General features: G+C 41.3%; 1 protein-coding gene across 1 annotated transcript in view; it reads right to left on the reverse strand.

Annotated features, from left to right (window-relative positions):
* LOC138504992 (astacin-like metalloendopeptidase) overlaps positions 1–18,944 on the reverse strand; it is a 226,577-nt gene that overhangs the window by 83,756 nt on the left and 123,877 nt on the right. Inside the window, exons 6-7 of the mRNA XM_069625354.1 lie at positions 13,164–13,279; positions 12,158–12,383 (exon numbers count right to left, since the gene is read on the reverse strand). Coding sequence (XP_069481455.1) covers positions 12,158–12,383; positions 13,164–13,279 — 342 coding nt within the window. The remainder of the gene's footprint in view (positions 1–12,157; positions 12,384–13,163; positions 13,280–18,944) is intronic.

Consider the following 18,944-nt stretch of genomic DNA (forward strand, 5'->3'; position numbering starts at 1 on the left):
CCAGTCAGTCAGCATGTTCACGTTGCTCAGCGTGAACACGCTCACTGATAGGTGAGGAGTTCTCTCCTGTCAGGCAGCATGCCTACGTGTCGGCTGCATGGATGCTTTAAGGGTGCATGGAGGTAAGGTAAGTGTTTTTTATTTTAAATTAAATATGTGTATTTAAATTCATGTATTTAAATCAAATTAGTATGTATATGTATGTATGAATGCATGGTTGCATGTTGGTGTGTGTGTCGATGCTGTGTTTGGTTTTATGTATGGATGCATGGAGTTGTACAACTGGTGGATGAATGCATGAGTGAAAGTGTTGTGAATGTGTGTTCAGCCTGACCACTAAATCTAGGCGCCCTGAAAGCCACTTCATTAAGGGGTGCGCAGTGGTGGAAATGAAAAAAAATTGTTGGGAATCCCACATGGGCCGGGTGGGAGCAGCGTTTGGGGGGGCGGTGCCCAAAGAAGCGGGGTTAAGGGGGCAGAGGTGGCAGTCGACCTCTGATCAGAGGAAATGTCAAAAATAATAGTTTAAAACGGCCCAATTTCTTTCATGTTGGTTCTTTTCCAAACTATATATCAATTTCATTTTAAACCACTTCCATGTCACTGGTGATGAGTAACTTCACTATGCGGATAATAGTTTTGACCAGTGTTGCTGAGTAAATATACCCTTCAAACAGGGTGATTTCTGTTTGCCATAAGCAACATTTTATTTTACTTGAACCCCACCTGGCACAACTCCTGCAGCTCCCCACTGAAAGCAGTTGGGTGGCTGCATTGTGTGTGATCGTCTTAATAGAGGTATTTATTTATCTAATGTGTGTTGGATACCTGTATATTTATTTATGCAATGTTTGTCGGATACAGGTATCTGACAAACTTTGCATAAATAAATAAATAATACAGGTCCATGTATCCGACAAACATTGCATAAATAAATAACACCGCAAATGTTGGGAGAGGCGCTAACTACAGAGGTTGTGAGGGAGGAGCAAACTTGCTTGTGTGTGGGCATCTAACATCTTTTCACATTCTAATTAGACTGTTCTGGTGAAGCTCAATGTTACGAGCAGCTACCTCTCACCTTCATTTCTGAAACATCACACTTAAGGACTCCTGTGAGATTGAGATGTCTCATGTCACCACTTCCTTCTAATCACTCCCTTGGCATGCAAGTGCTAACCCCACATCACAATTTCAATTACCTAAAAATGTATGCATATGAATGCAGGTGCTAACAGTAAAATGTTTTATGTTAGTAATTGCAGTGCCTTTGTTAACAGCGAAGCCCAGGCACTGTTTAACATTTGTGTCCTGTTCCGTCTGGCCACGGCTCTGCCGGTCAACCCGGCAGGGACTGGATGACAATTTTGAAAGCGGATAGTGAGTGGGGCCAATAAACCCATTGCACTTTCGGTTTCCCCCCTGAGGGATGGCATCTGGGCTTTCACCTTTTACAGCTGAAATCGGCCCCCAAGTAGCTGCCCCCATGTTGGCAGTTTTATGACACAGAAACCTACTGATAATCTGCAGCTTTGAACCTCCTTGCTGAATTATTTTGACTTCATTATTGATTTAAGCACTCCACAGGTGCCTTGGACCATTATTCCAATCAGTAATGGGTGCCCCAAACATCAAAAAGAAATGAGAACCCACCAGCCCTGACACATCTTTAGTCAGCCCTGCTCCCATTTCCCTCTGATTTCTCTGAGCCCAGCTAGGAAGCTGAAAAGCTATTTCACCTTCCCTTTGGCCACTAGTTGTACCTTTCACCCCAATTCAGAGACTGTTTACTTTCATAGTGCTATGCTAATCTCTGGAGAGGTGGGCCATGCAAAAGCTGTGACCTGAAGTTAATAGTTTTATTTTCAATTTTTTCTTATTGGCATTTCTTTAAACATAAAACATCGGGACTCAATATAGTCCCCTCTCAACCCCCTTCCCACCCCCCTCCCACCCCACCGGTTGTCAATCTTGCTGTTGCTGTACTTCTGCGTTCCCTAGATGGGAACTTCTGCTCTCTCTCTGCTCTCCCTCTGCAGCTGCAACAAAACAGACATTGTGTAATATGCATGTTATAGTGTATCTGTTGTTTTTTCCTTCCAAGTTGTATATTGTTTTAATGTGATTATTTTAAATGATGGGGCATATACAAGAGGGAATGGAATTAGGGGATTTTTTTGAGAATTAAACACACTTGGGGATAACATGTATTAGGAGGGAAACTGAGGAGAAGATAGAGTACAATCAGTTCATGGGCATTATATTTGTCACTGTGGCCGATGCGCACCACATTGAATCGGATAACATGTGGTATAATCACATGTGCAATGTGCGGAGCGAGAGGTCAAACAAGAGCTGCTATGTGTTTGATTCCTCATGCAATGGCTTTGTTTGTTTATTTGTTTTATTCACTTATAATGCACACCAAACCGGATGCAGCAGTACAGAATATGTGAGGCTTGAAGTTACATTGTTACAGATTACAAGCAAAACAAAATATATACAGGCAATAGAAGGCCAGTTACAGATTACAAGCAAGACAGAATATATACGGGCAATAGAAGGTCACAACACTAGACAAAAGGGAAAATGTAGAAATGGGCAGCAGGATGGTGAGTATATATATATATATATATATATATATATATATATATATATATATATATATATATATATATATATATATTTGTATATTACATGGACGCGGTAGCATCCATGTAGTTATGGTTAAGTTGGTGTTTCCATAGGAAGAGCCTTTTTTGGGTGGCTTATAACTTCGCTCCCTCTGGATGAATCCTCACCAAACTTTGCAAAAAAGTATATGGCCCACTCTGAATATTTTTGCAAAGTTTGGAGAGGTTTGGTCCAGGGGGGGCAAAGTTATAGGGCGGGTCCCAAAACTTTTTTTTTCCCATAGACATAATGGGAAAAAACTTTGCGCACGCCTACTGCCCAAACCACTGGACGGATTTACACCAAATTTGCGGCAGGAGCTGGGGCTTGGTCCCAAAAGCGTACGTTTGCAAATTTGGTGTAAATCCGTCCAGTAGTTTTTTTAAAAAATGACCAAAATGTAAGGCAAAAAAATGTGTGATATCTCCATTCGCTCCGTGGACGGACTTCCCTGTTCGCTCTGGGGACAGTGCTCCGATTGGCCAAGCGGCTTGTGTGATGTCCCCGGACATGCGATGTGTTCCCTGATTGGACGGCGTGGTGCGTGAAGCGCGTCAGATTTTTTGTGGCGCCCGCCATCTTGCATTCGCCGACGACCACGGACAGCGCAGTGGTATTTGGATTAAAAATTGTATTTAGTGAAGTGTGTTGGTGTGTAAGAGTGTTTGGAGAGGGTGGGGGAGTATGAGATAGGTTCAATGTTCTGTTTTTGTTATGTGCTAGACGCTTTTGTTGTGTTCGATATGTCTGCGGACAACACGGCTGTTCTGAAATTTTCTTTATAAACTAAATGGTGGGGTGTTCCGAGGACAGAGTATGTGTCCGTTTTGTTCGTAAGCAAGCTAAAATTGAGCTAAGAACACTCGCGGTGTCCTTAAATGTTGGTACATAAACAAAATGGGGTTGTCCTGAGGACGCTGTCCGTATTGTACTCTGGCAAGTTGAATGTGTTCTAAGAACACTCGCGGTGCTGAAATGTTTGCAATTAAACATAATGGGGGTGTTCTGAGAACGCTGTTCGTATTGTTCGTTCTCAGGTTGAAAGTGTTCTAAGAACCCTCCTTATGTCCGCTGACATTACAATTTCCTATGGGCCTTACCCGACTTTTTGTCCACTAAACAAACGATAAATCAGGCTGCTGTGCGCCGACATTATTTGATAATCCTATCACTTGCCCCATCAACCTGGCTGACCTGTTTTTGCGACACTAAATCATATCTCCCGCCCCTAAGCCTGACATTATCAAAGCATTCATATTCCCCATCTCTCTCCGTGAGGTTACAGTGTGCGTAGCCAAATGCGCCCAGTCGTCTCCAGTCCTACGCAACTTTACACAGAACCCGGAAAACAACACATATCATCTCACAACATAGCGCGCCACAATTCGGAATATGAAACTGTGATTTAAAAGCAAACAGCAAGATTGTACATTTCGTAAAGGACATTTATTTGACTTCCAATGTTTAGAGAATATTCAGCGATTTGCATTTGTCTTTGCTGTCAATCCGCAAAAGTTCATTTTGACTCACGCGCTGTTCCTTTGCGCTACACAGGGTGTTGGTTTATGATAAAAGAAGCACTATGGTTGCACTGATAATCGAAATGCTGTTCCAACAACGAGGCATTATGGATTATAAAATACTAGCATATTAAAAATGGCAGTACACTTGTAAGAAGCGACAACAGAACAACCTAATCATTGTGGGGTTTATTTAAATACTAGTGCATTTGCATGTGAATGTATGCATATTGATGTAATGAGTTTGCATCTGTGCATTCGCAACTTTCATTACAAAAAAGGGGTGATCTCAATGAGAGGCTATAACAACCATGCCCTCGGCAATCACCCATCATGCACCTGGTGAATTATGCAAATTAGGTTATGACGTCATTTAGCTACTTCTAGCTACTTTTATGACGGCCAATAGCTACTTTTCTTACTAAGGAGTTGCCAACACTGCTCCTACGCGACTTCATACAGAATCCGTAAAACAACACAGATCATCTCACAATACAGCGTGCCACAATTCGGAATATGAAACTGTGATTTAAAAGCAAACAGCAAGATTGTACATTTCGTAGAGTACATTTATTTGACATCAAATGTTTAGAGAATATTCAGCGATTTGCATTTGTCTTTGCTGTCAATCTACAAAAGCTCATCTTGAGTCACGCGCTGTTCCTTTGCGTTACACAGGGTGTTGGTTTATGATAAAAGAAGGACTGTGGTCACACTGATAATCGGAAGGCTGTTCCAACAACGAGGCATTAGACCACCATAACGGTTGGTATGTTGCTTCTAGCCGCTAGTACCACGTAAGGGCATATTGGTCCTTGGCGATTGTCCCATAAAATGGTGAGGGTCATGAAGTTGTTTACTAGGAGCTGCACCTGGCAGTTAAAAAATGCGTCGGCCGGGGTCTGAAAATCGTGGCATTGACAGTAGGGACGGATGTGCCTGTTTTAAAAACATAAATTAGTCTCACGAGCCAATCTTCATTAAAAATATTCATTTTATTTATTAGGGCGTGAAACTATTTGCTAGCAAGGATAGTGCAACGCAGTATGTTAACTTATTCCCACTAACCCGCCCTCTCTCCTCTCCCTTTTTCCCAGCCGTCTGAGCGCCAGCGGACCACTTCGGCGGTGATAGTAGGCGGTACAAAACAATATGCCACATTGAACAAACAAGTACAACTCAACCGGGCTTTAACCCCACGCTATTGTTATTATATTCAGGTATAAAATAATTTAAAGGGTTACTTACATTATATTGGCATTTGCCATTGTCTATACATAATGCAGTCCCTAAATACGACCCAACGATCTTTCTCATAGTGATATAATATATAAAAGCGGTTTCGTTTCAGAACTTTCATCATTATCGTCTCTTACGTTTTTGCACCCCTCCTTCAAAAGAAGTCTTTTGGCACGATCCCTGTCTGTCAAGGTCAAAAAACAATAGAACCTTATAGTGCGAGTCGTGGGCCTCTCTGGCCCGCGAGCAAAAAATGGAAGCAGCTGACCTTCACTGTGAACGAGCATAAATTCTTACTTTGCAACATTCTGTGTAAAGCTATCCCTGAGAATTGCTTTTTACACTCCATCTTTGTATATTGTCTTTGTGCTAATGAAAAATGTTTGTTAAAGGGAATTTATGGTTAACTTGCGCTACTAAAAACCTATGAAATTCAGTAAAAAATCGTTGTTAACGGGACGTTATGGTTAAGTTGCGCTAATAAAAACATGAAATTCAGTAAACAAAACTTTGTTAAAGGGACGTTATGGTTAAGTTGCGCTAATAAAAACCTATGAAATTCAGTAAAAAAACTTTGTTAAAGGGACGTTATGGTTCAAAGTAAAACCGAAAAAACCCTGAAATTCGGCAGTTATGGTAAGATAAGCAACCATAACTCGCGCCACTGTGCACTGCTAACACTAACACCCAGGACATCAAAGATGACATCACAAATGTCATATATATATACACACACACACACACACACACACACTTCAGCAGATTGATATAATTGGATCTAAATTTCAGAAAAGGCTGCTCCTCACATAGAGGATGTGGCAATGAATTCCATAATTGGGCCGCTCAGACCTGGAAGCTGCCTCCCCCAGACTTAGCCAGCTTGAATCTCGGTATGATAAGGCTATTGACATTGGTGGTTCTTGCCGGTCGGGTGGAGCTTCTCTTTAGGAATCTGTCCGTGAGATAGCTAGGTGCAGCATAATTCAAAGCTTTGTGAAAAAGGGATGCAACTTTTAAATGGATTTTGTTTTGGGTAGACAGCCAGTTGTTTTGGTGCCTTAGCTTAGAAATGTGCTATCTTTTGGACATGCCGAGAGCTGCTCTCAGGGCATTATTTTGTAGGATTTGAATTTGTGGGTGATAGATTTGTTGGCACAGATGTATAGGGCATTGCAATAGTCGAGCTTAGACAGAATCAGGGCTCTAGCTAAGATAATGCAGTTGTCATCTGAGAGAAGGTGTTTACCTGCTCTAATGAGTTCACATGTGTAAACTGTGGCTGATGCCAGGGATTTCACCTGTTTATCGAAGGAGAGCGTGGAATCCAGATAAAAGCCAAGTGTCTTCACCTCCTTGGACACCTTGATGATATTTCCATCAAACTCAAAAGAGGTGTAGTCTTAGTCTAATTTTTTAAGATTAGAGTGAGTACCCAGGATGATTAGCTCTGTTTTATCATCATTCAGGTATAGACTGGTGCACCCAAGTTGTTCATAATCCAGGTAATGATGCCTCACATAACCCAGTGTCTGGTACATTTAACCCTTTGCAGAATACAGAGTCTTTTCCAAGGGCACACTGTTTAGGCGGTCATCATGGGCAGAGATGATGAAGAATGTGCCAAGGAGAAAGAACAAGCTTGTTGTAAAATAAGAGCATTGCTGAGGATGTAAGGAGTGTTGTTTTCCAACAATAGATGGGTGGCAGGAGTAGTGAACTGTACAGCAGGGGGCTTACTGGGGTTTCCTGAAGACGTGAATGCACACTTGAATGAAAACAGTGGCATAATATGGGGTAACCATGGGCCAAAAAAACATGGATTGAACTAAATGAAACACCAGCTAGTGTACAAAGGCCAGTACTCTTTTTGTTTCTGAGGAAATGGCACTGTACCCATAGGAACAAATAGCCTTTGCAATAAGACCTTGCTTAACCGTACTCTAATTGAGGGCACATCAGCGTTAATGGACGTGTATTCGGTGTGTGGACAATATGCATATCTACACCTCCCACTAACGTGGAGGGTTGTATGCTTGCTGACCACCCTAAACTCTGCAGTCCTACTAGTCCCTGATTCTCATTTGTCATTTATAAATGTGCCAGCCCCAGAACCAACCAAACCATCAAACTTGTTCATCATTCACTAAGAGGTCATCAGAAGAAATACAAATACCTGTCCAAAGACTCACCAGAGAAACTAAAGGCGATCCTGTTGAATACTGTTTGTTCACCAAGACAGAAACATTATGATCTCCCTTCTGGTTCCACGTATCCAGACTGCAGCCAATGCAAATTGGCTGCAGATAACTATTTGGGAGATGATTCAGATGGCAAACCAGACCAATCAAGTGTGAGTTGAGAGCAGTCAGGCCTATGACCCTTCAGAACCAATGTGTTCTGGATTGATTTAGAGCAATGGAAGGGTGTGTGCATAAGAACATTGGACTGTCTTTATGCACATACACCCCCCCCCCAATTGATGCTGACAATGGATCGCTGTCCCGTGCAGTATCGGCCCTCCACAACTTGAGGATCGCTATGGTGAAAGAAGCAGAAGTGAAGGTGGACAGACGATTGGTTTGATGCTGTGTTCCCTGGGCCCCATCGTGGTTACAGATAGCTGTAAAAATGCTGGTTCTGATCGTAGTATTTTTGTTAATGATAGTTTGTTCCTGTCAAAATATCCTTAGGTGCTGCACCAAGACCTTGCTAAAGAGTACCACAATGATGATTTTGATAAGGGTGGGTTAAGCTACTTCTCTCACAAAACACAAGTACAGCCTGACTGATAGTTGGGATAGGGTTATAAGGCCAAGAATAGTAAACATAGAGCAGCTTTTGGGCCCCTGGGCAGTGACCACGCCCCCATCCAGGGATGTCATTTGGGGGATGCCCCTGTGGTCTCCATTGCTACCTTTGTGGTCTCCTTTGCTACCCCTAAATAATGTTTTTTTTTTTACTAACCGGAGCCCCTGGGTTGTGGCCAGCACCAGGTGGCTCAATGTTTCTGGAGTGGCTGGAATTCGTGTTCAGGTCTATTAAAAAACAACAGGGGGTTCCACAAATGTAATAGTGACCCTACATTTGTCCTATCTGCCTGGCATGCTTTTCAGGATGTTTGTTTTCATGTATGAGGTAATGAACCCTCCCAATGGTATGTATTTTACCAACCTCTGAAGCCTGAATAGTAGATCCACGCAAGCTTGACATGTGGCCAAATTTGCACCAGACCTGCAGATGAGCTGGCCTGCCATTCACAGTTACCAGTTAAATTGTATCCACTACAGAGTGTAATTTGCTTTCTGACTTTGAGAACATTCAGGCATGTAATTGCTAATTTTACTCTAGCCAGTGAATAGCTCAATGGGTTGAGCACTCACTGCTGTGATGTGTGTGTGATCTGCAGGTTGTCAGTTCGAATCTCAGCAAGGCCAACTCAGCCTTTCATCCTTCTGAGGTTGATACATGAGTACCAACACAGGTTGGGTGATATTGTATGTACATTTGTTCTATTTAAAGCGCTTAAGCATATGTGCTATATAATAATGCATCATTATCATTTGGCCTTGGGCGTCTGCTTGCATTCACAGTAATGTAGTAATATGGGCCCATCCACACTTATTTTAACAATACATATGGTGATCCATTTGTGTATGAAATGTATTTCACATTACAGTGATATCGTAATCATATTTTTTGTAGTGTGCTTAGGAACAATACATTTTGTCAAGGGGTGAAAGGTTGTGTGCCATTGCTTCCTGTGATGCCACTTTGGGTATGGGTCGTGTGATGTCACATCTGCTACCCTGCCCCCACCAGACCAAGAGAACTATATTGAGTGCTGGATCGATTTAGCAGGAGACGGAATGTGCTGTTTCATGACTGGCACTGCATAAGAATACACCCGAGGGGGTGCAGGAGTTACCTCATGTGTGTAGTGCATGGGTATCAAGAGAAGACTCAGCTGGGTTAGTTAATGGAGTATTAACTAAACGGGGACATGTTGGGATGCACATACAGCATCCCAACCAGGCAAAAAAGGTTCAAGAGGATGACGACATACTAGAGAACAACCTTGTGGGTGCAGAGTGAAGGTTGAGCCCCAGACAGCATATACATTGTATTAGTTAGGTCTGACACATATTAGATCCGTACAAATAGCACCACAGAAAGAGCAATACATGTATTGATGTTGCGGTAGCAGAGGTCATAGATAGGGCAGTATTATGGGTCAGGCATTTTAATTGATGTATTGTAGATAGTGTATTGATGTATTGTAGGATAGTGTGATGTGCGGGAAGAATTGAAATAGGTGGAAGATGGAGTCATCAAGGTAGTGTGGCAACAGAGAGGTTTGTGTGTCAACTTGACAGAAGTAACGCCATTTTAGATGTTCAGGCCTAACACACAGTGAACAGACAAGAATGCAGGCCATAGTGTGGAGCTGCAGCTCTGTAATTGCAGCTAAAATCAAATCCCTATTCCAATTGCCTAGGAAAGAAGCCGAGGTAAGACGCACCCACGGTGCACAGATAAGCACTAATTGTATCCAGCTGCGGGGCCTGAACACGATCAGAATGGAATGTTAGTAAATAGAAGAGCAGATGCACCCATTGAATGACACATTCATGAGAATAGGACATGAGGATCTGTGATGCCAATGAGCCAGGCAAAGATATAGAACACTAATGACCTCATCCTGGGGTGGACACTCATATGAAATACACCCAGACAAACAACATAAGTAAATAAATACTCAAAATTGTGACTCAAGAGTGGTACCCTGGTCAAGTCATCCCTTGGCAACTGGTGTTGGGAAAATATAAGGGGGAAGTCATGTCTGGAACATCTTGTGATTTGGGACAGGTTGAGCAGAGGTGATGTCAATCATTTTAGTACAAGGTCGGGGGTGCAGCTCATGTGCGCTATGGTGTCTGGGTTAACGAGGATGCCTATTGTTTCATCAAAGGAAGGTGCACATCACATGATGGTCCCTTATTTAGAAGCTTATCAATAAGAACCCTCCCATCAAACAATTGGGATTGGCAGTGACGATGCAGTGCACCACGTGTCTCGGGGGCTGTGGGTAGCGTAGATGTGGCATGGGGAGCCAAAGGTAGCGCCTGAAAGCTGTTGCTGTCAAGCTATCCAGGCTCTTCTAGTCTGCAAGAAGGAGCTAAATAGCTCCCAGCTCCCCTCAATTTCGAACCCTACATATAGATAGCATTCACAGCTTCAAGGCATATTGTTTCCACTTATTAATACTGTATCATCCTTCCTTCTTTGAAGCATTGTCTTTCTTTGAAGTTATCCATGTTAATGTTTTTACTACAAATTTCTAACCAGAAACAAGAAACACACTGAACCTCCCAATCATCCCCAGTACATATATATTTCAGTATAGAGAATCTGAGTTTTAGTGTTGTAGTACATGTTTGCAGAGACCACTGACCCATCCCAAATCCCTTTTGGGCAAATGAAGTTTGCCAGCATTTCAGGAACTCCCCAAAGTCTCTAAAAACCTGTATACAAAGTGTGTTGGTCTTTGTACAATGACATTGCACTCATATCAACATGATTAAATGTTTCGTTTATATTCAATACATGTTTGTCAATAACCATTTGTTAACATTCCATAAATGATTAGTTTTAAAATTAATTCAGGGTTAAATTTTTTGAGGCATTTCATTTCAGTATTTGTATTGTGCTAATTCCTCAGGGATGAAAACCGACAGAACCTGTATCTGGGTGCAGATGATCGAAATGGTAGAGAACATGGGCCAACATTATTGGAGAAATGTAGACAAAGAGATGTGTTTTAAGCTTCTTCCGGTATATTGGAAAAGAATCAAGTTTCCGAAAGTCCAGAGGTAGAGAATTCCAGGCACGAGGACCAAATACAGGAAATCACCTTTTGCCACGATGGACAAAGCGGGGGGTAGGTATCAACAACAAATTGTGAGCTGACAATCACAAAGCTTTTGCTGGGAGATAGGGTCTGATCTTGGAAACAAGGGAGGTTGGGGCTAAGCCATGAAGGACCTTAAAAACAAGACAGAAGACAGATCTAGAGAGATTAAAAAGAAGTCTTACAGCTGCATTTTTAGGCAACTTGAAGACAATTCATTTGACATATCGAATCCCGGCAAGGATGGCATTGCAATAATCACGTTTGGAATTTGTCAGTGCATCAATGACAACTAGGCGATCTTCCTCAGCAACAAAATAATTTATCAACCTTAGAATCTTGTTAACCTGCAGATTACAATTCAGGTTAGACTGCGAAATGCAGCCAGGATTTTTTTTACTTTGGAAGAGAAAGTATTTAGGCACATCAAATAGAGCAGGGCATGAAGGGGGCTGACGCGGTTCCGCTAAAAGGTGCTTGGCACTAAGTAAAATGACTTCTGTCTTTGAAGGATTGAGTTGCAATTTGTTTGGCAACATCCAACTTTGAACAGCTTTGGCGCAGTTTAAAATTTGATTGATGGAATCTGAAGATGTATTGATGCTACAATACAGCTGTCTGTCATCAGCATATAAATGATAACAGAGGCCAAAGAATGGAGAGAATGCTCAGTACTGGGCAGAGCTATGGTTGATTCTGAATCCTGGGATGCCGTGACTTCCACACACAGTTCACCTATTTCGTTTTTAGGCAAACATTTTTATGCTTCCCTGGAGCAGTTTTTACACTTTCAAACATTATGGAGGAAAGGTTGTACCATTGTCATACGAGGCCATGAAGCCGCCACCTGTCACATTCCCATCACTGACGAACTCCACCAGCATGAGCGGTCCTGAAGCCACCAGTAGAGGGGGCAGCTCTCGTCCACAAGCCTTGTCCAGCAGCACAGGAGCCAACCTGCTGGATCCATCATAAACACGGATATAGTCTGAGTCACAATCCGCAAAGGCCTGAAGATCGAAATCCTCGAACTGCAGCACAACCTGGAATGCAAGATGCCACATTGAGACCTTCACTTAAGAACATGAGTGCTTTTGAGCCATTCTTATACAGTGTGTATCACCATTTCATTCTTCTGGAAATGGAAGGCATCCCAGCTTGTGTAACTCTGCCTTTGTCAATGAGAATGATTCTTTAAATCTTTTTTAAAAAAATATTTCTTGAAGGTTGGTGTGTGACTCAAAACGTATTTCACCTTTAAAGTTGTTATTTCCATACATCTTTTCGATTGCTATTGTATCATGTTTTCAATATTTTCAAAGATCAGTATAATAGAAGTTAGAAAGCAATCCAAGTGGAGTTTCACGCAGGTCCTTCCAGCTGTCTGCGGCATTACACCCAGACAAACATTTGGCACATTTACCTTAACACTCGATTGTGCAAATGTGGTGTCATTTGGCGACAGGAGCAAATAACTAAAAATACAGTGCAAGAACTATTAGAAAATAATTTGACAAACTAAGCTGTGCCCACTCAAGCCCACTTTATAAATCGTTCTTACAGAATTTGATCATAATTGAAACACAGGCAAAACCCCATTTTACATTGCAGCGTCATACAGCATTTCAAAGAAACTGCAAAATAATTAGATCTGTATTTGTACAAAAGTGCTAATATTGTGCAAATATTCTTTGTGATATGTGTCCAACTTCACACAGCGTGCATTCGTAGTGTCATAGTGTGAATACACATTTTGATTAGCACATTTGCCTCCATTTGGGAAAGCATCACCAATCTGCTACACGCCCTAAATCTGTGATCACCTGGTCTCCTTGAATTCGGATCAACCACAAGCAGCTTGTATCGTTCCCATAGCTATCCGGGTAGTTCGGGGAGGCCAGAGTTCCATTGACAGCAGAGAGCAGGGTACTGCAGAGACCTGAAATGAAACATATGAATGTGTGTATGTATTGAGAGACAGGCAAGACATTTTATGCAGAAATATAATAGATAAAGCATAGGACGCACAAGTCTCATTATTGAGTGTTTTACAATATAGTGCTCACAGTGAATTGCAGGCCAGTCAAATAGCCAAACAAACACATGCAAATAGTAAAGCTGCTATGCGGTAACGGTTTAAATAGAGATGAGGGTGGTAAATAATTGAACTGAAAGCTGACACGTGCTTCACAAAGCTAATCTTTAGAGATGTTAGCAGTCAAACTAGATAAAGGAAGTTAGGAGAGCTTGTGAATGGGATGGGTCAGTACAGGTGCACGCTCAAGGGCAAGGACAGTGTTGAATGCAGGAAGTGAGGTGAAGTCCTTGATGTTGAGGGGAGGGCGGTCCCGTGCTAAGGGGTGAGAAGAATGAGGGAGCCAAATTCAGGGGCAGCATAGGTTGGGCGTGGGTTTGAGGTTAATTACAGCATTTGTGAGAAATGTGTGGGATAGTGAGTATCAGGGAAAAGATATAGCCACAGTTGGAGGAAAGCCCCTGAATATATTTGAAGACTGAGGGGAAAAATGTGAGGACTGGTCAATGGGTCATAAAAAGCCAGCTGGAAAAGGCTGGGAAGACATGGACGAGAGGAAAAGGAGTATTATCCCAGTAACACAATGCAGGTCTTTGTTTAGTGGGCAAAGCATTGGAGAGAAATGATCGGTATGAAGCTGCAGCAGTAGTCAAGTCTGCTGAGAACAAGGGGAGCAATGGGAGAGTTTGGGCAGATCTCACTAATGCCTATGATGCTCAATCTTGCAAAGGTGGCCGTAGGGGCTGAGACGTGGTGAAGTTTAATTTTGATGTCCAAGAGGACACCCAGATTCAGAGTCTTTGGGGCAGTTAAAGTGAAGATCTCAAAGCATGAGTGCAGAACAGAGCAGGGTAGAATCCCTCTGCTACTCAAAGTCCGCACGCATATATTTACATTCTGGAGAATCGGTACTGTTACGAGCACTTTGAAATTGATCTTCTGCTATCAGTATAGGCCTCATAATGCAGAGGGCTGTCTCAGAGAGCAGCCCTGTAGCAATCTGGTGTCCTGATGCTGTGTTCCAAGTAATGTATAATAAGTGGACTTCCATAGACACATTGTGAATAGGTTTTCATTTCAACAGCAGCAAGATTACGTTACAAGACATTGCATGATTATAATTGTTATTTTATAACGTGCTTAATACCGGAGATGAGTTTGGGATTCAAACCTGTGTTGTTATGCGTTGTCTTGCTTTCAAGACAAACGTGTTGCCCCTGAACTATCCTCCCAGTCACTGACGAAGTATTCACAAAGGAGCCGCATAAAGGGGGAAAGCCTTAACCTGGGTCTGCCAGTACAGTAATGCTGCATGATGCAATGCACAACCTGCATCATTACTCTGTTCCATATTAGCACAAAGGAAAGCCTTGCACTCGTGAAACATGCTTTGAAGGAATATGGTTTTGTAATAGGGCGCTTTTTGCCCCAGAGACAGCCGTGAGAAAATGTCACATCAACATTTATATGTGTATGAAACAGTTTCCAATATTTGAACTAGTTATTTTGGCCTTCATGTTTTGTGTTAGAATTCGATCATAATTTCCTAATTGAAACAAAGGCAAACCCCCATTTTACATTGTAGCTTCATATAACATATCAAGGGAATAGGAAAATGGTTGAATCGGTATTTGCACAAAAGTGCTAATATTCTGCAAATTGAATTTGTGATATGTGTCATACTGCACACAGGTTGCATCCATAGTGTCATGGTGTGAAAAGAGATGTTTATTAGCACATTTGCCTCCATTTGGGAAAGCACCAATCTGCTACACTGTCCTAGTGCTTCTGCTTCTTTGCCCTTCTATTTCACCCTAGTTCATCTTCTCTCCTAATCCTTATTTTTATTATTTTTATTTTCTCTAAAGTGCAGGCCTAACTTCAGAGAAGGGAGCACTCTATAGAGTGTGGGTAGCCAGCATTTGGACTGGCATCTTTTAACAATGGCACAGTACTGTGAGATCTGTGCATCGGTATGTGCATCCATTGGAGTTAGTCATTGGTCACGTGTTGTTGAAAGAGCCATGTTTAGAGAGATTTTTGAAATTGGAGAATTGAAGGGGCATTCTGAGCCGACACCGGGATTGAGTTCCAGAGGGTGGGGGCATGGCAAGAGAAGGATTGTTTGCAAGAAAGTCGTGATTCAAGCCAGCCAGTTGATTTGTGGTGCAAGAAGCATGTACCATTAGATATGTGGTGCTTATCCACCAGGTATGCTGGTGTGCTACCCGTAACTGCTTTGTAGATGATGAATGCAGACTTCAACAATATCCTGTGCTCCCGTAATACGATGTGCTGAAGCATGGTGGACTGATTTTAGGGCAGCCAGCTGTCAGAAGATCATTTCCCCCATCGATGTGAAAAACCACTAGGGTATGAACTACTGCCCGGAAGTCTTGGGGCGGTATGAAAATGTGACTTTTTGAAGGGTAGAGATTCTCAGCGAGGCTATTTGGGCCTTCTAGGCTATGTAATAACAGGCTGATGCCAATGGTAAAACCTAATGATTTTGCAGAGCCTGAGAGTTGTGGATCAAATCCTTCTAGTTGCATATCATTGAGACATTGTTGGACAAGTTGTTTATTCGCAGGCAGACCGATGAGGACACATTCAGCCCTGGATGGGTTTAGTTTGAGGTAGGCAGTCGATATGCAGGTCTGGATGATGGCTAGGTAATCACAGAGACAAAATGATGTCCTGCACACTATTTACCCTCATGTACAACTGAGTTTTGTTCACGTTTTGGTAGATGGCTATATTAGGGATCATATTCTAACTCTATTGGATTTCAAAACGACTATTGTAGTTCTATGGATGTATTTTGTAAGTATAACTCTGATGGCATTTTTTAAGTGTGTTGTAATGATATGATATGATATGGTATGGCATTTATAACACGCCTGTACACATGTGTTTCTAGGCGTGAAAGAGTATGAAGAGTATGTTTAAATTAGTTAGATGCCCATCGGCATATTCTAACTCTTTTGGATTTCACAAGTGCTAGCGTAGTACAAAGGATGTATTATGCACGTATATATGTGATGTCATGTTTGAAGTGTATTATAATAGAGGGTATTTTTAAAGTAGTTAGATACCCATTGGTGTATTCTAATTGTGTATTGTAGTATACTTTGTGAGTACATTTGGGTTACAAGAATAATAGGTAGGTGTTTGTTAGATTTGCTCATAACCTATGTTTTAGTGGAGTAACAAAAGTGTTGTTACATTCAAACAAATGACTTCTTTTTTTGACATATGCAGGATTGTGGCCTGAAGTGGTTGTGGCACCACTGTGGTAGATTATGCCTACTGTTGTGAAGGTTATCTTGCCAGAGATACTTGGCTATGTGTAAAGCTGAACCTACTGTTATTTGTTGTACCATCTGCATTGTAAGTACAGGTATGAGATATTGACTATGTCAGATTATTTGTATGCTGGAGCAATTGTCTAAATTGCAAAGCATAGTATGCTATGATTTGCATTCTGCAGAAGCTGGTGAAATGGAATTCATTCAGAATTTGGTATGGATACATACACACATCATCTATTGGGGATGTGCTCTTGAGAAACATGGCTGCAGAGACTGCTAATGTGTTTCCACGTATATCCAGAAGATTTCATTTATAGGGATGTTTTTGGTTTCTATTACTTGTAGAAAGTTCATTAGGAATTCTTGTGGATATTCCTGTGTGTTTATGGTGAATGTTACCATTCCTGCACAGTAGTCCAATGTTTACCTTATACCTGAGACACTGTAGGCACTGTCAGGATTATTTTTGGCATTTATATGAAGGACGAGCATTTTAAAACACAACTTGTCCAAGCCGTTTAAGTAAATGTAGTGGTGGCAAGTGGGAAAGAAGATTGATTTTTACATTTGCATAGCAATTTACTCCAGTTGTGTTGCTGAATGTAAATGGACCAGAGAGTTGTGCCTTTGCATCCTTTGATGGGCCTGCATTTGTTTTTTTGACAAGAGACATTTTTCACTGTGTCCTTTGATGGGCTTGCAGTTGTCTTTGGACTAGAGAGTTTTTGTGATTGTATTATTTAATTGATCAGAAGTTGTCCTTTGTATTTTTAGTTGTATTGCAGGGGGATCTGGTACAGCTTCTGTTTTAATTAATTTTCTTTTTAAATGTTTTGCTTTTTGAAGTAAAGGGTACACATCTAGATGGGTGTAGAGTGCACATAGCCTGTGGTATTCTAGGAGGCCAGGGATGTCAGTGTTGACTCTGTTTGCATTAAAGTTATCTAGGAATAGATCATCAAGTTTATGGAGACCTGAAAGAACTACATAACTCATACCTTTTTGCCAATGTTCATCAGTGCATGGTCTGGAGTTAGACCTTGCGACTTGTGAATAGTGACAGCATATTCAAGAGATACAGATAATTGTTCTCTTTGTAAATACATGTCTTTGAAAAGAGGAAAACCTGCTATTGTGCAGTCTATTCTTTTAACTTCTGCAAGTTTCTCAAAGTGGATGTTGACAAACTGAATGTTGTTGTCATGTGGATATGTTTGGAAGCCAACAACTGTACCAATTGCTTCATTGACTGAACCTTGATCCACAAGGTTATGTTTTAGAATGACTGTGCAGTTTAGACACAGATTTAATAGTTTTTCAAATCCACCTGTGTTGGAGATATCGTTTTCTAAGATGTTTTAGTCATGTTTCTGCTTTTTGACAGATGACGCATAGGGAGTGACATGGTGTACACTTCTAGTTTGTTGGTGGAGCTAATAAGCACTATGGGTTGCATTTCTTTTTGCAACATTGCATCATTGAATTGGCTACAACTTGCAAGTGTTGGCACTAAGCAAATTCATTCTACATGTTATTCAGTTAATTGTTTCATGACATCAGGGGAAGATGTTTTTTTTCCAAACAGCTCATGGATTATTCTAGATTTTAGGATGGACTTTTCATTTTTAGTAAGCAGACCGCTCTAATCATGTTTAAAATGTTAGCATTTTGTAGATCTGTAGACTGACGCATTTAGTTGATGCGTTAGTTCTTTGTACTGAAAATGTTGCCAAAGATTTATATTCCTAATGCTGCCAAGTGTATTGCAGCATTGTTTGTGTCCCAATGTTTTGAAAATAGGTTGACCTTTTACAGATCTTAACTGTAGGAGGTCACTAAAAACAATAATGTGTTTTCCTCCAAACAGTTATTTGTATTCGGCATAGGACTTCTTGCATTCTGAGATTATTTAAAGCTAGCCTGAGGTTCATGAGGTTGGAAACAATGCTTACTTCATCAACCAGGAGGACTTCAGTAGCATCTTCTGCTAATCATTTCGTGGCATTCTAATCTGTTTTGGTGTTTTACTGGGAGCAGAAGTAGTGTAATTTTACACCTCCTATGTTGTAGGCAGCCAGACTTGCAGGGCTGTTGCAACAGCTGGATGGTTGTTGTGTTTTAAGTCTTATAGAAATGTCCTTACTATTTTAATTAAGAAGGTTTTGCCAGAACCAGCTACTCCACTTACATACAAGAGATGAGGATTATACTTTATACAGCTACAAGTTTTAGTTTCATGTATAAGTCAATGTTCAATT

Source organism: Ambystoma mexicanum, chromosome 11 (assembly GCF_040938575.1).
Source record: "Ambystoma mexicanum isolate Mex_15411 chromosome 11, UKY_AmexF1_1, whole genome shotgun sequence".
In the NCBI taxonomy this organism is placed as follows: Eukaryota; Metazoa; Chordata; class Amphibia; order Caudata; family Ambystomatidae; genus Ambystoma; species Ambystoma mexicanum.